This window comes from Solanum stenotomum, chromosome 12 (genome assembly GCF_019186545.1).
Source record: "Solanum stenotomum isolate F172 chromosome 12, ASM1918654v1, whole genome shotgun sequence".
Classification (NCBI taxonomy): Eukaryota; Viridiplantae; Streptophyta; class Magnoliopsida; order Solanales; family Solanaceae; genus Solanum; species Solanum stenotomum.
Genome location: NC_064293.1, coordinates 40,165,177 through 40,191,191, shown reverse-complemented (window position 1 = coordinate 40,191,191; position 26,015 = coordinate 40,165,177). Strand labels below are relative to the sequence as shown.

Here is a 26,015-nt window from a genome sequence, read left to right as displayed (position 1 = left end):
TAAATTTATTACATCAATTTACAAATTTATTTCATTTGTAATTTTCGCTTGACATGAAAAATACTTTTGAATCTTATCGTATTATATTAAAAATATAGTATATCAAAATACTCTTTCTTACTCCTAAGACCTCATTATAACATTTTGTTTGATAAGACAAAGCAATATTGAGAGCCAGCCTCAAATTTGTAGTGCTGTTGTTTAACAACGGTCTATTTGTGCAACAAGGCAATTGTTATACGGAAAATCAAACAAAACTATTGGCTTCTCTTCTGGCCTTTTAACAAAATATTGTTAAGAATTTAATACATACATGTATACTCTACGGTAAACTAAATTTTATGTAGGTCTAAAGAAACAATCAATGTAAACTGGAAATGTATATAGATGATATAACAAACTTTGTGAGAAAATCATCTCGAGAACTCCATAAAGATCGAATTAGGTCTCAACCTTTTACTACCAAACACAAGTTTCATATTGGAGAGTTTTTTTAATTGTTCAAAATAAATGCCTAAATTAACTTGCTGCCGCTATAACTCCGTAAGAAAGACCGGAATTTAGCTCTATACCTAGATAACCTTAACGAGAGAAGCTGTAAGTAAAACCTATACATATCGACTGGAGGAAAGGCACTAGCAAAATTTGATTGATAAAAGATCACAAGGCAATCGACCCGAATAGTGTTTTTACTGTTTCATTAGACATGTACACCATGCCCATTGCGATAAATCCCATCTAAAGATCCATTGGCAAGAGTCGTTCCATTTCCATTTCCATTTCGATGCAATTTTTCACCAGATGTACCATTGCTAAGTACATGAGTCGGTGCTCCACCCTTCTTCAAAAGAGAATCAAGCTGCCCGCATGCTGCTGCTATAAGCCCTGTTCACAGAAATAGGAATAAGATCATAACGAGGAGCATTAGAAGATTCAAAATAAGAGAGAGACTACTCATAACATTAGGAGTTGAACTTCACGGTCAGAAAAGACCTTCATTCACTTAATTCCTTCAAAGTACCAATCTTCAGTTTTATGTCAACAAATCAAATAATCTAAGATGTATACATTGACTTCTCCGGATCAACTAGAAGAAGCGAGCCACATATAATGTGAAATGATACTTCCAAAGTAAGCATGAGGTATTCAAGCTGGCTATGAGCAGAAGGATAAAGAAGGGAGGAATACCTAAGAACACAGCAGACGGTTTTCCTGGCCTTGATTTAAATTCTGGATGAAATTGAACACCAATGAAGTACGGATGATTAGGCAGCTCAACAATCTGTAGAAGAAATAGAAAATTAAATCAATAACACTACGAGTATCTATCATGAATTCATAATTCAATTATATAAAGGTTCACCTCCATGCGGCGACCAGTTTCATCTTTGCCAGTGAAAGAAAGGCCAGCATCTTCAAATTGCTGCACCATATCAGGATTCACCTACACAGCACAAAATAAGTTTTAGCATACGTCCCTTACTAAATATATCACATCTTATAGTCCACATATAGTTAAACCAGTCCACCTAGATGTGCAATAGTTACACCACAGTTCCAAATTTACAGAAGAAAAAAAAGTGGTGTACCTCATATCTATGACGGTGCCTCTCATCTACAAAGCTCCGGTTGCCAAATCTGAGAAAAGATATAGTTTAACCACTTGGTAATATCAATAGGAGAAGCCCTCCAGAATGGCTTCAAATCAAGATATAGCCAATGCAGTGCGGTTGGAGGAAAGGAAGTACTTACAGTTTTGTAGATTTAGAATCTTTGACTTGAAAATAAGTTCTTCTTGATCCAAGACGCATGGTACCACCCATATGCGTTTTTGAACCCTGTGAATATGGTCTACAGATTAATATACCCAGTACTAAAATGAGACCTAAAATACATGAAAATCATGAGGGAAATTCCTGATTAAGGGGAAGTGTCAGAACTTAACCTCCGGCATAAAAATTACACAAGGATTCGGAGTGTTGGGATCAAACTCTGTACTGTTCGCATCTTGCAACCCAAGAATGGATCTAGCATACTCGATAACAGCAATTTGCATGCCTAGACATATGCCCAGGTAAGGAATCCTGTTTTCACGTGCATATTTGGCAGCAAGTATTTTACCCTCCACACCTCTATCACCAAATCCTCCGGGAACTACTATAGCATCCGCCCCCTATTAACAGATGACTCAGTCAGACGTCACAAGAGTATATAAATTAAGTAGGGGTACTAAAGGGTAAGATCAGCTATCATATAACGTTTAGGAATGAGACTATCCGAACCTTCAGCAAATTCCACGAATTTCTATAATTTTCAGGATTCTGCAATTGGAAATTAAAAGTCAGCTTTTGTCATACAAGATATAAAGCAAAGACACAAAGACGGACAAAAAATACCTCTTTGGCAGTTTCATTTTCAAGGTCACTGGCTGGAACCCAATCTACAAAGAGTTTCCTGCGGCAAGCTACAGAGGAATGCAAAAGAGCCTGAAAGGACAAAAAATAAATCAAACAGATGGTTATTAACTCTACCAGAGAAACTATATGAATTTAAAATAAGTCAGACTACAGCAATCACCTAAAAGAAGTAACGAGATCAAAATGAGAAGGGCATTAAAGCAGAGGAAAGTGTTTATTTATTCTATGCTGGAAAGTGTTTGAGGGGCTAACCATATAAGCCCAACAACAATCACATGAGTAGATAAGTGCAAGTAAAAAGTGTCAGTTGATCTAGATTTGACTTGAGAGAAGTCTAGATGAGATATTCACCTTCAGTACTGAGAGATATGAATCTGAAAGTCCTGTGTACTTTCCCACCATGGCAACTCTAACCTGTATGGATGGCAAATTATGAAAGGTTTTAGACAATATGAGAGATAAACTCCAAAACGAAAGAGAATTAACATATATATCCTATGACATACTGGCTCATGTAGTCTGTCACAAAGTTCAGTCCGAGATGTCCATTCTCCAAAGACAGGCTCCCGAGAAACTCTATGAATGACAAAAACCAAAATATTTTACCATATACGAAATGTCACAAAAGTGAAGATACTGAAAGCTGAAGATTGAAGACTACAGGCCATCACATAACAGAAACGAAAGACATTTAAAGTGGAGCTCATCAGGCTTACCCTTTAAGGTTCAGGACTTTCAGAATTGCTTCATGGGCCTTCTGATCCTGGTCCAACGAAGAAAATATTTTTTTCTTAAAACTCACCGTGAAAATTTATGCAAAAACATCAAAATAAGAGCACCAACACTACTCACTCTTAAAATCAAAGGAACTCGCCAAATGTTTGAGGCATCGTAAAGACTGATGATGCTGTCTACCTGGAAACCAAGATACACAGAACTTCAGCACCAGAGAATCACATATAATACATGGCCAGATATAAGATATAGGTGTTTGGAGATATAGATTGTATAAAAGAAAGAAAACAATACCGGAACATGGCAAAAACGGGAAAGTTTCTCCTTCACATTATCATCAAGTCCCTAAATAAGAAAACGAACTTCAAAAGCTGAACTTGACAAACCTAAACATATACATAAATAGCATGGATAGAAAGCTGATGAAAAGACACTTAGAGAGACAAATATATATATATATATATATATATATATATATAGAGAGAGAGAGAGAGAGAGAAACCGTTGTGCTCCGGCATGCTAAAATATTTGGAGTCAGTCCCAGGCTTCTCAAACCCCTGACACTGTGTTGAGTTGGCTTTGTTTTCTGAAAATTGAAAAGAGCTTAGGCACTCAACTAACTAGTTACTTAAACAAGAAAGATTAATGTAAATACACTTTGATCAGAAGCTACCTGCTCACCAACTACATTCAAAACGGGCACAAGGCTGACATGTATCAAGCAAAAATTTCCAGCACCTAAGAAGCAGCAAATTGAAAAACGTTAATTGCATTCAAGCACTAAACTTAACAATTGTATTTCCTGGGGCACAAAATTCATTCTATGGTGATGTCATAGTTTAAACTTGGACTCGCAACCTTACCTACACGATATGAGAATTGTCCTAAAGCTTCAATAAATGGCATAGACTCAATATCTCCTGCACAAGGATCAGTTACTTTGAGAAAACAGATCCATAAACAACTTATCGTGCCTACTGTCAAACATCATTTGACCATACCTATAGTTCCACCCAGTTCTATGACACAAACATCAGCTGGACTATCCTCTCCATCAACTGGTATGACAGCCACACGTTCAATCCACTCTTGAATGGCATCTGTAATGTGAGGGACGACCTAAACAAGTGGGCAGATTAGTAAGAGCATAACTTAAGGTAGATGAAAATGTACTCTGGAAGAGCGACAAACCTGAACAGTCTTCCCCAAATAATCTCCTCTTCTCTCCTTATCAAGAACAGACTGAAAATGGAATTCAAGCAGTTTCTCAAGCTAAACATCTTGCATTCATGGATTTCATTACATGAATTTGAGGAAGCATGAATCCATAAAATCATGTAGGAAGAAATTACCGATTTTTGACAACATACCTGGTAAATTTTTCCAGTAGTTATATTGTTGTCACGTGTCAACTTAATATCCAGAAAGCGCTCATAGTTACCAAGGTCTAGGTCCACCTACAAAACCAAAGAAAACAAAGCAATGATCTATTGGCATCAACACAAAAAATTCCACTTTACCTTTCCTGAGTCTTAAATCAATAATGTTTGTCTCTACTCTCTCTATATAAAAGTTGACACAATAACAATAAAACAGAGCAACCGGAAGTTTTCCCCTAAATGAAGAACAAGAGCTATGGGTAACACTATCAGGGCACAGAGTCGCCATCAGAAAATTAAGTAACATGTTTAGCTTAAGTCTAGAAAGACTATATTGATTACTGCAAGATATCACATTAATATGTTCAAAGTTTAAGGAACTTGTTCCAGCTCTGACTGCTCCACCTGACCTCTACAGATGTCTAGAGAGAAGATGAAACAAAATCTTTTTCAGAACACAAAAGCACTAATGAATTGATAATATGAAAGGTTACTGACTAACCTCTCCGCCATCATCCAAGACAAATACTTCTCCATGCTCGAATGGAGACATTGTTCCAGCATCGGTGTTCAAGTAAGGATCTGAACAAGGGAAATCGGATGAAAAAGGACGACAGATACATACCATGACAATTAATATAACTTGATGGAGAATCAAACAAACCAAAAATAGCATATGCTTGTCAAAAATTATGAATAACAAACTCAAAAGAAAGGAACAAATACAATTAGGGTTGGGGTAGTAAATGGTTTCTGATCAAGAAAATGTTTGATACTTAACCAACTTAGCATCGATACCACAAAAAGAACATAAAGAAAAGCAATGCTCCTTAACACAAGGAAAACTTATTAAGTTTCTCCACTTCTCCTTTGCGCAAACAGTAGTTCAAGATTCCGACCGAAAAGTTTAAAAATACAATTAGGATTGGGGTAGTAAATGATTTCTGATCAAGAAAATGCTTGAAACTTAGCAACTTAGCATCAATACCACAAAAGAACATAAAGAAAAGCAATGCTCCCTAACACAAGGAAAACTTATTAACTTTCTTGGCTTCTCCAGTAGTTCAAGATTCCATCAGAAAAGTTTAGAAATACAATTAGGGTTGGGGTAGTAAATGGTTTCTTGATCAAGAAAATGCTTGAAACTTAACCAACTTAGCATCGATACCACAAAAAGAACATTAATGCTCCCTAACACAAGGAAAACTTATTAACTTTCTTCAAGATTTTGTTTTTTTAAATAAAAAAACAACAATAATCTCTTCCCACAAAAATTTACACGGTGGCCAAAGTAAATTCACATTCACATACACGAGAGAAAATCACTCTGTTTCTTGTAACAGGGTATATACATATATTATAAAATCAGCTGAGACCAACCTATCTTAATGGAAGTAACGCGAAGACCACAGGACTTAAGAATAAGACCGATGCTGCTGGCGGTGACTCCTTTACCGAGCCCGCTAACCACTCCTCCAGTAACCAACACATACTTCATCTCTGATTCCCCTCGTCAATCTACAATGAAGAACAACACTATTTATCAACTGTTTTCGCCAGAACAAAATACAGAAACTCGAAAAACAGTGCAGTAACTTAGAATGTAGAGAGAATATATACATAGCAATTAGCTTTACCTACTAAAGATGGATTTGAAATTACCCGGCGCACCGAACAGCAACTTGTTTAAAACTTTACTGAGATATGAAGGAAAGATGAAAGGTGAAGGAAGAATGGTAGGAGAGAATGATGGCGGAAACTCTGTTAGGTATGAAATATGAAGCGATGGCGGCTTTATGGCTATATGTATTAAAATGTCAGGGCGAAAGAGAGGATTTCCCTAGTCCCTCTTTCAAAACTACTATAGTAATAAAAATGGAAATATATTACAATTAATATTTCTTTCCTTTTGAGAGATTATTTATTAGTACTTTATTTTTACCTAGTCCTTTATTATCTAGGTATTGATGACTAAGCACGTTCTTAATATATCGTCAATTCCAATAAATTTGAGAACTAATAGTAATACCTAACACTCTCGTTTGACAATTTTGAATTTGAAAATTAATGTGTTTAGATATTCATTTGAAATATTTAAAGTTCTGTGAATGAAAGTGACTTGAAAAATTTTTTAAAATTTGATCCAAAATCTATGATTAAATAGATATTTGAAAATAAAATTTACTAGCTTAATATAAAATGCAAAATTGAAAGGAAGTAATAAAATTTAGTTGATTTGTTAGAAATTAGAATAGATGAATAAAATAAAAAAATATTTTTGATGAAAGAAAACGTAAGGTATAATATTTGTTAAAAAATTAGTCCAAGAATATGCTGTCTTATCCAAAACTTTTCCACATATGTTCTTTAGGTCCAACTCAGCAAATTGAAATTGACAATATTTATGTCTCTTGTTAAGTGGAGAACTCTAAGTGGCAAATCTATTGCTATAATCACGCTCCTAAAAGTCGCTACTTCCTAGATGCCGCTTTCATCACATTTTACGTGTTTTAGTTTGATTAGGTACAAAATTTTAAAGTACAGAATAATTTTCGAAAGTAGCATTCTTTTGAGTATGCAAGAAAAAACGTATAGATAAGTCTTTCATCAAAATCACATAAATCATTTTTCCTAATTAAAACGTTATTCTTAACTCAAATGAACATGACACATAAGTTAGTTATATATTAGTAATTGAAAATCTCTCTCAATCTTGAAAACGATCTTTTACACTGTTTTCCTTCTTTTTTGTGTCCTCCTTAATTTTGTATCCCTCAAAGATGCACCTTGTACTAGTCTCTCTTTGAAGATAAAAAAAATAAATAAAAGGACATTAGCAACAATTTCATGACTCATGAGTTGGATAGAATATGAAATATCTAGAATTTAAAATGCACCATTTCAGCTTAATGAACCCAGAAGACTAATTCCAGTTGATACTTTATATTGAACATAAACAAACACAAATACTAATACTAGTACAGATAGGCTTGATAACTTCACATTCTCAAACTCAGGTACAACAATTAGTTTAACTTCAACAAGTTAGTCTCCTATAGTAGAACATTTCCACAAAGGGTGTAAGATTTCTCAGCTTTCACAATAGAAAACGCAATTCCCCAATCCTAGTACTTTAGGCCGCGCTGCCATTGAGCTCAAACAGCCCCAGATTTTCTGTCCTGTTCACAAGAATTCCAAATCAATCTACAACATAATTGGGAGCCACTGCCAAAATCCGGTCATTTCTGGATGCTGATTGCCTTCCACTTTCCTCGCCTGCTTGTGTACCATCATCTACAACTATCAAATGGCCTTCTCTTCGTATCAAGCTCTGTCCAACATAAATATGGTCCAAATAACAGTTGAGCATAGGAAATATATTTATCAAGACCATTGTAATGATAAATATCCCAAGGTTACCTCTATAATAGCTTTCACTTTCGTGACTTCAGCTGCTGCCTCTTCCATGGAGCTGTAGCTATTCTTATCATTCTGCTGACTCACGTACCACTGTATAAGATCTTTCTGCCTCATTCCAGCTAATCCAGTCCCTACAGGTGTATAATGGTTATGAGCATTCCACATTCAACAAAAGAAAAATGTCTTCACTAGGATTAAAACTTAATTCTCCCCCAGCAAATGAATGTTTTTCAGCTTGTATTACTTGATCCTACTGGTCCTATTTGTTGTGTCCCTTTTTCATTATTTCCCCATATATCATATCACACTGAAAATTTAATGTCATCGAAACAAAGCATTGTAGAACTTCAATTCAACTTTTGCTAACAACCCTAAGCAAAAGATTCTGTAAATTTTGTACGCGCCGACTTACCGTCTTGCAATACAGTCTCTTCATGCTGCCTCAATCGCAGAATAAGAGCACGGGTGACTCTCTGGAAATATTCATCAGTAATGACTAGTTTCTTTCCTTGCTTGCTTGTAGTTCCAGCACCATTTTCTACACATGGATAACCACCAAATTAAGACACAAGAAGTCTCTGCATTTTGAAAATCAGATCCTAAAAAAACAACCAATTGAATATTGCATACCTGCATTCCCTGATACTGACTCAGCCGGAGCTTCAGTTGGTTCAGTTTCCTCTTGACCAGTACCATTTTGAGTATCACCAACACCATCCTCAGGATTCTCATTTTGGAACTCAGATAGATCAATTTCACTGGATTCCACACTGCATAAAAAGTTGAATTGTCCAGTTATCTACATAAATTGCTTGTGTATTTTTCTTCATAACTATTTGGTGCATACATTCAGTTTTTTGCGTCTTTTCAAAATTTCACTGTGAGGTACTATTCATTTCTTTGTACCTGATTATCGATGTCTTCAACAATTTCTTTGCAATTTGTACATGACGTGGTTGCACCTATCCCAAAATACACAGTTGAGAGCATATATTCAATGATGTACTAAAAAACCAACATGAAAATTCAGCACTTCTCGCACCTGAATATCTAAGTGACATCGAGCAATAGCCTCCGAAAGTCTGATCAACGCCTCCAGCTGTCTTACAGTCATGCGGTAGGCAACTCTACTCCCTGGAGCAGTGTCATCTTGACGTAAAGCAACATATGAATCAACCAATAACTCTCTAGCTTCTGCAGAAAGCTGGATAATACAAATATTTTTTTTAATACAACAGTAAGCAGATAGCAGAATCTACTACAACCTTGATATACAAAGGTGCATCACAAACCTTAGGTTTCAGTGTTTTAGCATACATTATGTATCGCTTCACTTGTGCAGTGCTAAAAGGAGGGTCAACTGGATTTTCCCGCCTTTGGTGAACTCTCACTATGTGATGAGCAATATTATAGTCTGTTTGATCATCAGGGTCATCAATCATAACATATACCAGATCAAACCTTGAAAGAATGGCAGGAGGTAGTGCAACATTATACTGTACAAGAAAACACTATTATTAGACAAATAGAAATGACAAATGAAATATGCATGAATGAAGACAAACACCAGCATCAGGAGGAAGCGTTAGTAGCAAGAACAATAGTCACCTTCAGAGGTTTGGTCTTATCATATCGCCCACCCGTGGGGTTGGCTGCAGCTAAAATTGAAGTCCGGGCATTCAGTGTTGCTTGTATACCAGCTTTAGTTATGCTTATTGTCTGCTGTTCCATTGCTTCATGAATGGCAACCTCAAAGATGGCAGAAATCTCCAGTATCAGAGCTAAACTTGTTGAAAGTAAACAGAAGTGCTGAAGAAATGAGATGGCATGAAGAGTAAATACCTGATCTCTAACATCCATTTTGTCAAATTCATCAATACAACAGACACCATTGTCTGCAAGCATCAGTGCACCAGCCTAAAAAGCATAAAGAAAACTTATTAGGATATGGGATAGAATTTAAGATGATAAAAATATACTGAAAAGAAATCCAAATAAAGAAAAGAAAAACATAAGAAGAATTAACTCAACTGAGTTGTCTAGAGATACTCATTTCCAGATTAATTTGCACAGACACCCCCCCTCCCCTCATCACGCACTTGGAGTGCAGATAACATAGTCACAGGCAATTGTTCAATGTCATCACAGATGACATCTTTTAGACTTTCTGATGCAACTTAACTTATTTTATACTCCGTACAACAAATTACCCATTTTTGTAACAAGAGGAGAAAAAGTTGCAAGCTACCTCAATACAGAATTCTCCAGTTTCTGGTTCTTTGGCCACTGTTGCTGTCAACCCAGCAGCAGACGAGGATTTCCCTGATGTATAGACAGATCGAGGAACCAGACCTGCTGTGTATCTAGGCAATATATGAAGTAGCAGAAGTAAGTCATTTGCTCAGAGACAAGTTGAAGAAAATAGAAAGAAGAGAAGAAAACACACTTGAGGAACTGAGATTTTGCACAGCTAGGATCTCCAACAATGCAAACATTGATGTCCCCTCTTAAATTAATGCCTTCATGAGTAAACTTGTGAACACCACCCAAAAGCATGAGCAGTATTGCCCTCTTGATATCTGAGTGACCAAAAACAGTTGGAGCAACACTCTCAACAAGCTTATTGAAAAAATCTGGAATTTTCCTCATTCGTTGGATGTCTTCTAGCTCTTCAGTCTGCCAATGGAGTGATTGACCAAAACTGAGTCAGTTCAGTATATTAAAAATTTGACTAGCACATTACGACAAGAGAAGGAACTTGCATACTGCGATGCAATTGTTACATATTCATGGACTACGGGCCATAGCCTTCTATAGTATATACACAAGAATGAGCCTGACTGACTAGGTCTGATCCCAAATATTCTTCTCCTCTCCTCCCTCAAAACATATAACAATTTTATTCATATCTTATTGGCTATGAATGTGTTGATAAATATCCCGAGTTCTATAGCACGAAGCTACCCAATTGTGATTGCTTTTATGAACCATCTAAAGTGAAGCTATGCACGCTGAAATATATACCAGATACTCTAGTTATATTTTTTGTTCAATGAAAAGTGAAAAAGACAAATGAAAGACCAACCATGAACTGGGGACTCTCATCTTCATCAACATCTCTCCTTCTATTTCTGATGTCATTGTCCCTTCGACCATCACATATCTGAGTAACAGAGATGAATACAACATCAGTATGTAAAATGCACAGTAGAGAGTAGAAAAAAAGACTGCATTTCCAAACAAATAGTATATTCATTCAACTTCAAAGATGTTTAAATTAAGGAATCAACAAGAGATGTTCCTTTATCGGAACCCAGTCAAAAATAGAAATTATCTGATTTGAAAGTGTCACTAACCTGAACCGAGTTGGCAATAAATGCTAACCGATACGAGAGGTCCCTAACGCCCAAGGCTCGAAGACCCTTCACACCTTCTTGTGCACCAGTACCATTCTTTCGCTGAGATGCATCACGGCGACATTCAGCTCTCTCCCCAGGAGAGGCAAGTGCAAGTATGTCAGGTATCACCACAACGGTACCAGTAAATATGACCCTGCAACAGAGTAGGCACACCAATGAGAATGCAACATATCCGAGTTAAGTACAAGGTTACTCTACTAGTATAAAGTGATTGTACTTACGTGTCACCTGCTCTGGCTTGTTCCACAATGTCATGGCGTAGAATGACATCAAGTGATCTTGGAAGGGACCCTGCTGGTATCTCCTTGGAGGTCTCCTGCATTCGGACCCTCTGCCAGTCTGCAAATTTGCTCTCTTGCCTGAGTAATGCCCACCTTGCTTTGTTTTGACATGTTGCATTCATACAAATTATGGGCTACAAAGACATAACAATAAGATTAAAGAAGAGTGATAAACATTCGAGAGAAGATAATAAGTAGCAAAATTGGTAGACATGGACTATAGAAATCACTAGATAAATCAGTGCATGATCACAAAGCCTATTCTTGATCACTTCTGGGAATATCTAACGTGGTGTTGTTAATTGTGAGCTATTGAATTGTGGCATTGGTTGACACAATTGTTACTATTGTTAATCATAGCATGACATAAGTTCCCATTGTGCTTTACATTAGAAAAAAAAAGGTATACTCTCCATTTTTGAGAGAGTCCACAACTAACAAGGCCAATTACTACACAACCATGAACCAACAACAACAATAAAAATGACCTCTTATTGACAGATGAATGACTAAGAAACTAAACCTCGGTATATTTGAATTGCTGTTCAACATTCTTGATCACAGCTCCACAGTCCAAGCATTTGAAGGTTCCCTGTAGAAGCTCTGGTCGGACCTCACTGGTACGAGTTACCACTCCAGATACCGACACCAATTTCCCTATCTCTGAGGTAGTCAACTCTCTCAATCTGGGACCAATTTCCCAAATTAGCAAATGGCCATTAATTAGAATCACATAAATGGGAGCAGCTTTATAATGAAGCGAACCTCTTAATCAGGGGAAGATTGTAAAATGCGACGTTTATGTCCTTATTAGGATTATCATCTGTGATGAAAGTGGGCTTCAATTCCATCACGAATCTCTTGCAAGCATTTTTCAGATAGGATTCAAACCTACAAACGAAATTCAAAGTCCGAGTCTTTTTTTACTTGTTCTTCAAGATACACAGTGAAAAAGCAATATCAACAGCAAAATACCTGAGAAACTCGTCGGAAATGGCCTTTTGAAGAATATCGTTGAAGCGCATAACGTGAGAGAAATCAATAAACATAGTGTTGGACTCATTAGGTCTCATGGCTTCAATCTCCGACTCGTAAAATGGCTCACGTGAGTTCGCATCCACTCGAAAACTGAAAGCACAATGTTAGATCCAGAAAGAAAAAAGGGAGAAATTGTTCAATACAAATTGTAAAGAGAAATTTGAACCTCTTGAGGAACTCCAAGAAGATGTTTTCGACCCTAACGGCTTTCTCGTCGACGAAGTACCCGCCACCGCCATAGCTGTCCATTTCTTGATCTTCAAATTTCACAAAAATGGATCAAAAAACAAGTGAAAGTTTCAGAGAAAGACAAAATAGATATGGAAACGATTAGGGGTTTGGCGGGAAAAAGATATAGCCGCCGTTCTCGGGTTCCCGCCAAATTAATGGTGCACCACTCGCGTCATGTGGGCTCTTGGGCCGTATTAGGTCTCCAAAGCCCAATCCAGTCGTAAACGCAAAGCCCAAAAGCACTCTTTTTTAGGTTATGGCCTATGTTTGGAAAAATATTTTAAGTCTAGCCATCCTGTAACAACTTTTGACATACGTGACCAAATTTCAAATATTGTTATCTGAAATTATAGAATTATTGGTAAGGAAACAAATGGAGGAGATATATAAATTAGGAGACACATATGATTAAACTTCAGGCTTATATAATTGAACTTTAGTCGAACCTCGCCGTTGATGGTAATTTTATTTTTGAGTGTATTTATATTTCAGACATTACTAGTAAAATATGCAACAAAGATTTCTTCATCTAAGCCCATTTGTTCTACTAAATCAGTATTGATCTTTTAGTCAAATAAAAGTTTTGATTTAAAGAATTTATTGCATTTGCTTTTACTCTGAGATAAAAAAAAAAAAAAATCTAGCAATTCTGGAGTTTTTATTACCCAACGATGTAATCTGAAATTTGGCTTTTCAAAAATTTTATTTTGATGTCCTACTAACACCATTGCGACAGAAATTAGATGTGCAAATAATATCTCATTAATGGCAATATGTTTAGGAACCGTTTGGCCCCAAGTTTTATTTGGGAATATTTGGAAAAAAAATTGGCCGTTGTCATTAGGCCACATGGCAAATTTTTTGCCAAAAATCTCAAGTTCCCAAATACTAGAAAAAACTAGTTTCTAGGAACTTGGAAAATATTTGAAACCTTTAAAAAATTCAAAAATTACCCCAAACTTTTACATTTTATAAAAAATATCCATCATTTATTACTTTCTATAGAAATAGTTTGTTATTACCTCCTCCGGAAAAAAATTGAGTTCTAATTTGAATGATAAAATTGAGAAAAACGAGCATTTTCTTAGTCATCTGATCTAGAAATCTAGAAATGACAGCTTGTCGGAAAGAGATTGTTCGTAGAATGTGGGAAAATTATATAAAGGAATAGTTTGTTACTACTTCATCCAGAGGTTGTTATAATTATAACTGAATCAATGACAAATTCGAATATGCATTAATGTATTATTCTTACCTATCTTGTTATTTTGTTGTTGTTGATTGTTATCAATTATGTTATAAGGTTATTTTTTAACGGAACATATTCATTATAAATAAATAATACAAACTTATCTATATTTTTAATAGTTTTTAGAACTTATGAGTATAAATCATATTTTTTGAAATAGTTAAATAATTTTTGGGAAAACTTGGGGCCAAATATAGGGTGTTAACTTGGGAAAAACTTGACCCAAGTATTACTTGACAAAAATTTTTGAAAACTTGAGACCAAACAATAGCGTAGAGGGGGGGGGGGGGGGNGGGGATTATAGTTACTTGTCAAACCGAATTAAATGTTTCTGTATATCCCCTTGCAATTAATTGAACTACTTAACTTGTCAAACCGAATTAAAATGTTTTGTACTTCTAAAATCTATTAGAGCTCTCTATTAAAGATAAATAAATGGAGAAAAAACAAGATATTTGAGATTGTATAAAAGCACTAAAAATCTGCTTTGTCCTCTTCTTTTACAGAGACAACTTACAAGAGTCTCTGTGGATATATTCTGTGCTAGCAGTTGCATAGAATTAATGCATAGGAGGAAGACTATACATATACGGTAAGATATAGGTAGACCACAAAATTATGTTATCGAGGACTCTCGTTTAATAAATATGATTCTTTTATCTTTAATTAAAGTTATTGAATTCGGATTTTAAATATGGAAAACTTGTTACTCCCCCTTATATCTTTAACCAAATTATTGGATTCCAACTTGGGGTATAATTTTTTTTTTACCCTCCTGCGATTACTTTGCTATTTCTCTTGTTTGAAGCAAGAAATTAATTATTTTTTCAATGAATATAAACTAATCGAGACTCCAATACATTTGTATAGTTATTGGATTCCAACTTTGGGTATAATTTTTTTTTGGGAAAATTACGTGTATAAGCAAACATATATTAGTTAATTACTTAACATAGCTATTGTTTGTCTTAATTACAATTCACAGTCTACTTTTAGTTGTACTTACGCGGCTCATCTTTTTAGTTTTGTATAATTCGAATGTTTGTATAATTCGGAATTTGTATAATATAATTTGTATAACTTCTGTATAATACAGAATTTGTATAATATAATTTGTATGACTGTTTACACTTCTGATGTTTGTAATTGTATAAATTCGTTATTTCGAGTTTATACAAAAATAATGGAATTATACAAATGTACCCGTGAATTATACAAACCTTCGAATTGTATAATTAATCTGTGAATTATACAAACGAAGCAACTTAAATTGTAGCTACAACCCATAAATATGCAAACTATAGTTATGGAGCATTAAATTTATTATAATGACTATTTGAGAAAGTTCCTCTTCAAATTTTTACCCTGGTGCGATTACTTTGCTATTTCTCTTGTTTGAAGCAAGAATTTAATTATTTTTTCAATGAATATAAACTAATCGAGACTCCAATACAAGTGGTCGTCATCATAAATCGTAAATAAGAAAGACACGTGTTCAGATGGGTAAAACTGACAACTACTGAAAATAGATGGGCTTTAAAAATGATCCTGTAAAAAAAGCAGCGGTAAAATGGCAGAAGAGAGAAGAGTAACGAAGTAGTCAATGCAAATCCACAATATAATAAATAAAACTAGCAGATGCAACCGTTTCATTTGGGGGTAAAATGTTTGCCTTCTGTTTAATTAATTGTCTCTAACCACCCTCCTCTCATGCATGCATGTTTCTAGCACTAGAACTGTTCCACTACAAAACTTAACCCCGCTCAAGTGGCGGATTAAGTATGTTAGTGGTTTAAAGCTAAAAATAAATTGAAGGCTTAAATTTTAATTATGCGTATCTTGAACATATGTCTAGTCTCAATTTTATCCATACCGTATAACGGATAGTTTAGTTGTCATGACATGCTTTATTTTTGGTTTGTACAACCATGCCCTCAAAAGTTTTGATGAAATATTGAAGCACAGCCCAAGTTTTTATACATCATTTATAAATCTTGGTCAAGAAATGCATTCTCTCTTTAATATTATAGTTTCCTTTTTGAGAGTCAAAGGATATGTATTTCGATTAACATTTTAAGATATATTGTTTGTCATATTGATAGGAAAAGAATTGCAATTATAGTATTTTCCGTATAATTTTCTAATATCTAAAATTCTATTTTATAATATCGAACAAATATAATCTCATTTAGCTTTAAAAAATAATCAAATTAACTCTCGAAAAACACAACATTACAACTTAAAAAGAACAAAGGAGTATTTAATTTGTTTGAATGATTCACAAACAATGGATCTATTCTCCCGGTCTCTAATTACTTGTCCACATTTCCTTTTTTAGTTGTCCCTAATTACTTGTCCATTTTGACAAATTAAGAAAGGATAATTTTTTTACCTATTATACCCTTAATTAATTACTTTGAAAAATGTAGAACTTCTTGAAAATCTTAAGTTTATAATTCATCCACTTCATAATTAAAAGAGGTAAAATGATAAATTCATTATGTCAATTATTATTTTCTTAATAGGTGTATTAATTTAAAAGTAGACAAATAATTAGCGAAAAGGAGTAATTAATAGCATAGTCGAAAATTATCCCAATGATAAGCCAAACGGTCTTCGTTTCATGCCTCGGTTGCTTCGTTAAATGTGTTTGATTAATACATATCCACATAAGCTACTTCATCCGTTTTTATTTAGTTTTCGCAATTTTAGATTTCATGTTTCTTAAGAAATTAGGTAAGTTTTTCATTATAATATTATTTAGTGTTTTTTTAAAGTCAAGTTTTCAATTAATGAGCATTAATTAATTTATTTTGATTAATTAATTTAACCAACGAACAAGGGTTAATTACTTAATTTTTTTATGTTGGTCAAATTTATTGTTTCAAGGTTAATAACTCTCGATGGTAAAATCGAAAGAATAATATCATTTATTATTGATTTTGTGAAATGACAAATATTAAGGCACATATATTTTTAGTAAATATGACATGTAAATAGGAACATAGTATTTTTTTCATAGTAAATAATTTCCAAAGAGAGTGTGGTTGCTGAGTGAAATACTTTAAAATGAAGAAAGAGCATTTTAATTGAAAAAAATCATGTATAAATTGATAATAATGTATGATTGTGGTGGGATGAAATTAAATGATGTCAAATTATAAGCGAATATAGGAATATCATCTTTTGCTTAAAATTAAGGTTGTCAAATACACGATTAAATTGAATTTGAGAGAATTAAATAAGTTAATAAATAAGTTAAAAGGGGAAACTTAAGTAAATATAATATATTTAAAAAATATTTACCATGTATAGTAATAATATTTTTTTTCATTTGATCACTTTTAATACATTTATAATATAATACAGTCTTAATATATATATACAGAGAACAATTTATTATTCACATATAATACAAGTTTTATGATGAATAATACATTTATCACACATTTTAATACACTTATAATACAATGTGTCAATTTCTTACCAAACAAGCATAATATATTTAAAGAAACAATTATAATACATATATATAGCATACATAAATCACTTTTAATACATATGCATACATAAATCACTTTTAATACATATTGCAAATTTAACATATATAATATTGCTATGTATTGTTATGAATGACAATAAATAAAAAATATCACTAAAATCAATAATTATTTATTAAAAGGTACCATGGGGTGATAAACCAACTCGTTCAAATTTGAACTAAGTTTTATTTTTCTTATAATTTAGTTGAGTACATAATATGAAAAACCTCAAAACATGATTATATAAACACGAGTATCATATAAAAGAATATATTTCCAAATATATTTGGACAAAACTTCTCATCGGTCAATTTAGACTTTATATCAATCCAAATTTAAAATAGATTAAACTAAGCAAATCAAAATAACCCAATTAATAAAATATGCCAATCATTAATCGATTCAAATCAAAACAAATTGAACCGAGAATAATTTCATGGATTGATTTTTCCACTCCTACTTTAAACATGAGAATGTAATTTAACTTAATTGTAAAAATTTGTTAACAAGAATTTTTCGTATTAATGACAAGATTATTAGTTAATACTTCTCCCGTTCATTTTTAATCGTCATAGTTTTCTTTTTTAGAGTCAAACGATAAGAATTTTAGCCAACATTTTATGATGTATTTTTTCATCATATCGATATGCAAAAAATTACAATTTATAGTACGTATAATTTTTTAATATCTATTTCTTTTTGTTTAAAATATCAAATTAATGTAGCCTAATTTAATTTTGAAAATTAGTTAAATTAACATTTATAAAACGAGACATGACAATCAAATGGACGGAGATAGTGCACTATTATGCAATTATCAACAATTAGTTTAAGTGATTTAATATAAAAAGACATCATAGGTTTTCAATTGCAAATTAATCCAGTGCTCGCTCTCTACTCAACTCTAAAAAGGCAAGGCATTCATCTCATCTGTCACACAACACAACACACATTCTTCATCTTTTCTCCGCCGCTTCCAAAATTCATACCAAAAACCAATTAGCTTTTCAGCAGAGAATTAATGGAGTTGTCAGCTCAACAACCACCAGCAGGGCTTAACCAAAACCGACAGCAAGATCATCAGCAGGCAGCTTATGAGTACTCCCCGGCGGCCGCATGTTTTATCAGATCAGTACTGGCGAAGATCATCATGTGTAGCAACAACAAAGGTGGTACTGGCAGAGTAAGCACCAGATCCCAAATGCAAGCAGAATTCGGAAAGCGTTACTATATGATTTTACTGGGAATCAATTACATGTGTCTCTTCTTGGGTTCCGTTTCGTCTAGTCTGCTTTCGAAATTCTACTTCAATCACAAAGGTGGCAGTAGATGGGTTTCCACTTGGGTACAATGTGCTGGTTTTCCTCTTCTTTTATTCCCAATTTGCTTTTTCAAAATTTTCACCGTCAGAAAATCGTTCACTGGGTTCACCCCTAAAATCATGTGCCTCTCAATTCTCATCGGGTTGTTGTTGGGTGTCAACAACCTTCTTTTCTCTTGGGGGAATTCTTATCTCCCCGTTTCAACTAATTCTCTGGTTTTGTCTACTCAATTGGCCTTTACTCTCGTCACTTCCATGATTATAGTCAAGCAAAAAATCACATTCCCGAATTTGAACTGTGTCATGGTTCTCACCCTCAGTTCAGTCATATTAGCCCTGGGTTCAAGTCACGACAAACCGATTGGATTAACAAAGGCGAAGTACTTCAAAGGATTTTTCTCAACTGTAGGTGCAGGATTGATGTTCGCTCTTTACCTCCCTGTCATGGAGAAGATATACCAAAAAGTTGACTGCTACGCCATGGTCGTGGAAATGCAGCTGGTTATGGAGATAGCGGCGACGGCGTTGGCCACGGTGGGGATGGCAGCGGACGGTGGTTTCTCTGAGATGAAGACGGAGAGCTTGAAGGTGTTCGATTTAGGACCGAAAGCGTACTGGCTAACGGTGGGGTTTAATGTGGTGACGTGGCAGCTGTGTTTCATGGGTACGGCGGGGATGGTGTTTTTAACGACGTCGTTAACTGGAGGTGTATGCATGACGGCGTTAATGGGGATAAACGTGTTGGGCGGAGTATTAGTTTACGGTGATCATTTCGGTGGGCTTAAAGCTGTGTCTACTATGCTGTGTGTATGGGGATTTTGTTCATATATTTACGGCATTTATATGAATATGAAGGAGGAGGAGAAGAAGGAAGAAGAAAAGAAGACAGAAAATTGCAGAGAGAAGAATGTGAAGAAGATGAACAGTGATCATATTATGGAACTTGCAGAGATTGTTACGCATAACGCCTGAGGCTAATCACGTGACATCTCTCTGTTTTTGTTTTTGTTTTTGTTTTATTCGATTATAATTAGGGGTATTCTGGAGCTGGTTTATAACTGTACTCTAGTAGGGGTATCAGTAACAAGTGTTTGTATTCATGTTAATTTATGGAAAAGTAAGGACTAAAAGAGTGGAAGTAGTAGGAGTAATTGTTTAGGCTTTTGACCAAAAACAAAAAATGGAAATGCTTGTTCTTATCTTTGTTTAATAAATTTAAGTTAAAGTTAAATATATAAATATGTTTTTTAACTTGATCGTAATTGATATTTATGTTTTTCAATTTTAGATGTGTACAAGTAATAATTAAACTTGTATAACATGTTATATGGCTATCACATATAGATGTGAATTGTCATGTAAGACGTATGTGTTTGTTTCTTTTGATTCTATATAAATTTAAGTGTCTATTTGTGTATGTTCAAAGTTTGAGGGTATAAATATGATCATATGAAGTTAAGTTAGAAAGCATATTTATGTATTATACATTTAAATAGGGATAAGGCACAAGTAATCCCCGTAGATTATAATCGAAATCTCAAACACATTAATTAAACAAGGGTTCTATTACACCCCCTCCCCCAACCCATATTTTTGATAATTTTGTACATTTTGATTTGCATGACATCCAAACATCTCTTACGCATCTCAACAACATAGAGTGATGGAGTGTGCTGCGTAAGGCAAAAAGTGTACAAAATTGAGTTCGGAGGTAATAGGACCTTATTTTAGTTAAGTTGTATCTTTGAGATTTCGGTCACTATTTAGGGGATACTTCTGCCTTATTTCCATTTAAATATGTACGCTATTTTTGTGAGATTTTTTTAAACCATCCAATCATCTTTAACTTTATTGAGCTGATACAAATTGGAAGTAGATTTTGAAAAATTATTTCAAATATCTGATTGCCACGAATTTTGATTAAATTTTAAAGAAATTTGATACTTAAATATTTTCAAGTTTCTAAAAATTGGCTTAAACTAGTTTTTGGATTTCTGAGACTCGCACTCACAAAATTTCAATTTTTTAAAAGTAAAATACATATTAAAACACAACTTTAAAAATTCAAATTTATAAATTTCAACATCAAAATATATTATGAAAATTTATAAATTTCAACATCAAAATATATAATGAAATAAGAGGTTAAATTAGGTCATTTTTTGGATAACCTAACAATGGAAAAAAATGTTAATACTCACTGTGCATATATGTGACTTAAGCTCCCCTTCAATTTATTGATCTTATCACTAACATAAATGACTTCTCATCCACTTCCATGAGCTAAAGATGGGGACAAAATGATAGATATCTTTATTTGTGAAAGTTAATTATATGATAATTAAGTTTAAACTTTGGTACTACAACCTTTTTCTTCATTCATTTTATCCCAAGGATAAATTCAAGGGTGTTTACTCACTATGTTCTCATTTTATTTGATACACTTTTTTTTTTAATCTATACACTATTAACTTTTTCTTTTAAATAAAATATTTTTTTTATTTTATTTAGAATAAGTAATCTATTTTTTATGATTTGATTTTTAAATCAAATAACATCGTATAAATTGGAAGAAGGGAATATCACCAAATTAGGTGCGTTTTGTCACTCTTTTGGAGAGGTAAGACAAAAAAAAATATGGATTTGTCGTTTATTTAAGGGAAAAGGTGTCTCTCATTTTGCCAATATAAGATTAAGACATTTCCAGTACTTTTTCATTATGCATGAACTTTTCAATCAAAAATGTTATTTAATTAATCTGTGTTGGCCAATTAACGAGAAGAAGATTAATTTGAGGTATGGTGTATGGTGGTGATATGATTGCATTTGTTTAAGTAAATTTGTCTCATCTTATGCACAAACCACCTTTTCATTATATTATATATATCTCGACCTAATTAAATACTCTTTAGTGCTCTATTGGCTAAACTTTTCTTCTCATAATAATTAAGGTTTAAAATGAGAAACAGTTAAACAACAATGGTTTACCAATTTGTGTTGTAGTATAGTAGTGAAACTGTTTCATTCTTAATTAGAGGTTTTGGATTTGAACCCTGAATATAGAAAAAATCATGTTGGAAGTGAAACGCCTCCTGGATCTGTAATGCGCGATCTAAATTTAATTAAAACTTCAATGCAAGTTCGAGACATGATGGGAAATCAAAAGAATAAAAAATATAACAATGGTGGTGGATGCACTTGTGTTATGTTTCCCTCTCTTTTTTCACGCCATTTCTTAATGGTAAATTTAAAGTACTCATGTCGCAAAAATGTACAATTTTAGAAATGAAAATGGAGTACTTAATAGTATTTTTTGTATGTGAAGTTCAATATTATTGACTACAATTATCTCATTACTAAGGATTGTCTATTTAGCTAAAAAATCATATGAAACTATATATATATATATAACACGTAAAATTAGAGTGACATTTTCGTTACTAACTTTAAGAAGCAGTTCAATATTGATGTGCTTATGTTTAAGATTAATCTTGACGGTATACCTTCACTTAGTTTAAGATATAAGGAAATGATGTCTTATGTTTATTTAATTTAGTTTAAGATATAAGGAAATGATGCCTTATGTTTATTTACAATTTAAATAGAGAAACATACTATAAAATCTCCGATATTTTTTAAATTACTTTTTTGGTGAAAAAAGTCATATAACTCAAATCAAATAATAAACACAAAGGATTAAAGAAACAAATTACACATATGCAAAGTTTTGGATTTGCCATTACTTAAAACATATATATGTTCATTATAATGAACATATTACATATATAACACCTATCGACCAAGGAAGACGTTATAGAGGAACAAAAATGTTTGATTCAAGTCAATAGCCTTGAATATAGAACTTAATTAGAGCACGTCGTTAATTAACCCAATTAAATATCTTTCAATTAGTTTTTTTTTCCCTTTCCTTTAGAATATTTGATAGGTAACTGGCGATTACTGTTCTGGATTTCATATCTAAGTTTGCTGAAAAAACTAAGATGTTTCAATATACTGAATTTAATAAGGGTGTACCAAATATGATCTCTAAGTAAAACTTGAAATAAAAATAATGAAATAGCGCTCTAGCTGGATTTGAAGTGGTCTCTCACATGGTTCTTCAGCCTTATACCAATGGCACAAGAACACTCGTATGCTCTTAATGGGTGCACTGCTATTTATATTCTAATTTTTGTCAGTTTCTCAAAATAGATATACTATACATATATATAATTTTTTTTGAAGTTAACATGTGCATGCGCAGCCGAAGGTAGGTCCACCTCTGGTAGCAGCCAGTCACAGTTTTTGCATGAGCTTATTACTGTGCCTCAAAAGCATATGATAAAAAAACAGCATTCTATTGTCCACATAAGATTAATTATTTTCTACAGTTTATTCTTTAACCTTATCTAAAATGAGCAACAAACTTGATATCTACTGCATGCATAATACGATAGAATTGGAATGTTTACCACTTGCGCAAAGATATTTTATTTTAGAAGCATTTTAATCTTAGTGTATTCATTTTAATATATGGAATTTGATTGCTAAACGATACATAAATTATTATGCTCTCATACGTCACTTCATCTTTGTAAGTATTTTAATTTTCTTTTGCGCCTTATTGCTAGATGAATATTGGGTTTAGTAATAAACAAATGGTAGTGTGGAAATGACGTATCTCATGACATAGTTATAATCTTTCTGTTTAGTGATCGTGTGATGAGTTGAGTCTACATCAATAATGTCCAAAAAAGGTTAATTTGGGGGGAAAAAAAGGGAAGAAGAGGAGTAGAGAAGTGAGAACTATATGGTTTGTCTTCTGAATTAAGCTCGTCGTACTAGGTTTGTCTAGTACAAGGTTACCTCTCCTTTACAATTTGCTAGCTATGGCATAGAATAAATTTTTTACCTCTCCTTAGCTTGAAGAATGAAGGTACCAATCAAAATATATAGCTTGCGGTATTAAAGATATACACATTTTTTTTGAAGTTATCGAAGGCACGTGACTCAAACCTAGTCCACGGGTAGTTTCGACTTTGCTCATCATCCACAAAGACTAACAAAATAAGCAATTGATTTTAAGCAAAGGCAAAAGAAGCTGAGATGATTTAGGAACATTAGAATTCATAATATAAAGAAGTAAATATTAAAAAGGTTAAGGGGATCAACATCAGTGGGTAGGATTACAAAAACTTATATGTATAGTGTAATTTTTTAGTGAATCTGAAGCTTTACCTTTCTAAATTATATTAGTATCTCTCGTTGGCACGTAAGTGCGATTTCAATTTATCTTTTCGTATGATCTTGGACAAACCAATTATTTTGAGTTAACATGTTTGAGATTGAATTAGACTAATTAAATGTCCATTTTATTGTGGTTTTAGTACATGCATGACTTATTCATTCTAGCTTGTTTCACCCGATTTGGAGTTTCATATTACACTCCAATGCTAGAAATGAGGTGGTTTTAGTAATCCTACATTCATTAATAAAATGGCAATAGTCTCAAATAATCAATAGTCCGTACCCTTTGATCTGATTTTTAAGGTTAAGGTTAAGTTCTAACTCGATTTCCTTATCAAGCTACAAGTATGAAGAGAATATATATATGTTCCAATGTTCATTTTCTCGAATATAAATATATTGCTATATGCCCAAATGTGTGGCTGGGTAATCCAACCCATCACCATTGCTGCCTAATGGATTCCCTGCAGTTTCCCTTGTTGATACCATACTTTGTCACTGATACAGATTTGACAAAACATGTACGATCATGTATTATTTTTTTTTAAAAAAAGTAGTATAAACTTGTGATTTTTTATTTTGTTTCGTAGTTGCAACTTATAGAGATCTTGCAAGGAACTGATGAATTTTTTGAAGATTGCATGGTACAAGCAGGGCCTGGTTTTGTAAAAGAAAGGTATTGTACCTAGGAATATTTTTAAGCTTTAATTGGTTTCTCCTTTCGTACAGTATCTTCAGTATAGGTCCATCCACAAAATTTCACCTGTACTTTTTATTTGATTCCATACATGTCACGTCACGCGTACAACTTAATTCTGTAGCACTCATCGGAAATGGAGACTGTCCATTGCCCAATGGGTTTTAAAAGATATTTCTTTCCTTTAAAAAAGAATGTTTTTTTTTCATTTTAAGTTTGTTTAAAAAAAAATAACCTATTTTCTTTTTTGGTAACATTTTACTTTATGTTTTCCACGTGACATGTTTAAAATCACAAGATTAAAGAACAATTTCGTACATTTGACATAACTTTAATTTAGGACCACAAAATTCAAAAGTTTTCTTTATTTTTTTTCTTAAACTCCGTATCAAATCAAACTAGACAATTCTTTTTGAAACGGAGTGAGTAACTATTTATGAATGGGCTGAAAATGGAAATTTGATTCATTTCGAGACCTTGGCCCAGATTAATCTGGTTTGGCCCACAGTGAAGAACGAGTGAGGTACCGCCATTTGGGCCTTTGCTTTATTGGTTGGTAGTGGTATGCATCGGTGAGGGGTGGGCGTTTGAATTGAATTTGAAAATTTTAATTGAATTCAAAATTTTCAAATCCAAATCCTAGCCATAAAGGTAGGATTGAATTATTTTTTTATAGTTTGATGTTAGATTAATCGAATGGATTATTTTAAATTTTAGTGTTTGAGTTTATAAGCTAAGTTTTCACAAAAAGGACAACCTAGTAAAGTATTGATCACACAAAATTGTCTTTTAATAATTTCTCATCCCATGACAATCATGTAAATAAAATGTTCATTCAAGCCATGAAACAATTATCGAGGAAGTTCTTACTCTAAACAAATTTAAATTATGTTTAAATAGACATAGTGATCGTAAACATACTAATTATTTGATTGTTTGGTAGGTGATTAGAGTTAGATGTATTAGTTATGCGAGTTTTTAAATTATTAAACAAATGTCATATTAAATCTCTACATAAATAACTTGAGTATTTTTTTAT

General features: G+C 33.3%; 4 protein-coding genes across 5 annotated transcripts in view; 2 read left to right on the top strand and 2 right to left on the bottom strand.

The window, feature by feature from the left end:
- LOC125847658 (zinc finger CCCH domain-containing protein 1-like) overlaps window positions 1-26,015 on the top strand; it is a 180,152-nt gene that overhangs the window by 107,420 nt on the left and 46,717 nt on the right. The gene's annotated exons all lie outside the window — the stretch shown is intronic.
- LOC125847642 (uncharacterized) lies at window positions 485-6,369 on the bottom strand. Of its 2 annotated transcripts, none has more exons than XM_049527288.1 (22): window positions 6,194-6,369; window positions 5,912-6,049; window positions 5,034-5,113; window positions 4,523-4,609; window positions 4,344-4,394; window positions 4,154-4,271; window positions 4,016-4,072; window positions 3,826-3,890; window positions 3,655-3,738; window positions 3,447-3,497; window positions 3,270-3,332; window positions 3,134-3,180; window positions 2,924-2,993; window positions 2,769-2,831; window positions 2,397-2,486; window positions 2,283-2,321; window positions 1,946-2,173; window positions 1,753-1,838; window positions 1,590-1,638; window positions 1,364-1,444; window positions 1,189-1,282; window positions 485-885 (listed from the first exon to the last, which is right to left on the bottom strand). In XM_049527288.1, exons 2-22 carry the CDS (start codon window positions 6,027-6,029, stop codon window positions 701-703), a joined length of 1,806 nt encoding a protein of 601 aa, XP_049383245.1. In that variant the 5' UTR covers window positions 6,030-6,049; window positions 6,194-6,369; the 3' UTR covers window positions 485-700. The 2 variants fall into 2 exon arrangements, with proteins under 2 accessions (XP_049383245.1, XP_049383244.1); XM_049527287.1 differs by having other exon boundaries at window positions 6,169-6,368.
- On the bottom strand, window positions 7,412-13,020 carry LOC125847635 (DNA replication licensing factor MCM6). The gene is made up of 18 exons (XM_049527276.1): window positions 12,856-13,020; window positions 12,627-12,779; window positions 12,417-12,542; window positions 12,175-12,337; window positions 11,592-11,785; window positions 11,308-11,503; window positions 11,037-11,114; window positions 10,398-10,627; window positions 10,200-10,314; window positions 9,794-9,868; window positions 9,560-9,700; window positions 9,244-9,447; window positions 8,994-9,155; window positions 8,858-8,913; window positions 8,582-8,721; window positions 8,364-8,489; window positions 7,952-8,082; window positions 7,412-7,862 (listed from the first exon to the last, which is right to left on the bottom strand). The coding sequence occupies exons 1-18, from the start codon at window positions 12,936-12,938 to the stop codon at window positions 7,731-7,733; spliced, it is 2,505 nt and encodes an 834-aa protein (XP_049383233.1). The 5' UTR covers window positions 12,939-13,020; the 3' UTR covers window positions 7,412-7,730.
- LOC125847651 (probable purine permease 4) lies at window positions 18,595-20,187 on the top strand. Its single transcript, XM_049527298.1, has one exon. The coding sequence runs from the start codon at window positions 18,733-18,735 to the stop codon at window positions 20,002-20,004; it is 1,272 nt and encodes a 423-aa protein (XP_049383255.1). The 5' UTR covers window positions 18,595-18,732; the 3' UTR covers window positions 20,005-20,187.

What these genes read in the sequence shown, in the direction of transcription:
- LOC125847642 (XM_049527288.1), bottom strand. Translation starts at nt 6,029, where the DNA reads ATGAAGTATGTGTTGGTTACTGGAGGAGTGGTTAGCGGGCTCGGTAAA. An exon ending in ATTTGGGGAAGACTGTTCAG is followed by an intron (nt 4,272 to 4,343) that starts GTTTGTCGCTCT and finishes CCACTTGTTTAG; the next exon opens with GTCGTCCCTCACATTACAGA. An exon ending in GATTCTAAATCTACAAAACT is followed by an intron (nt 1,639 to 1,752) that starts GTAAGTACTTCC and finishes ATCTTTTCTCAG; the next exon opens with ATTTGGCAACCGGAGCTTTG.
- LOC125847635 (XM_049527276.1), bottom strand. Translation starts at nt 12,938, where the DNA reads ATGGACAGCTATGGCGGTGGCGGGTACTTCGTCGACGAGAAAGCCGTT. An exon ending in TTGAAGACATCGATAATCAG is followed by an intron (nt 8,722 to 8,857) that starts GTACAAAGAAAT and finishes CTTTTTATGCAG; the next exon opens with TGTGGAATCCAGTGAAATTG. An exon ending in AGAGACTGTATTGCAAGACG is followed by an intron (nt 8,083 to 8,363) that starts GTAAGTCGGCGC and finishes ATACACCTGTAG; the next exon opens with GGACTGGATTAGCTGGAATG.
- LOC125847651 (XM_049527298.1), top strand. Translation starts at nt 18,733, where the DNA reads ATGGAGTTGTCAGCTCAACAACCACCAGCAGGGCTTAACCAAAACCGA.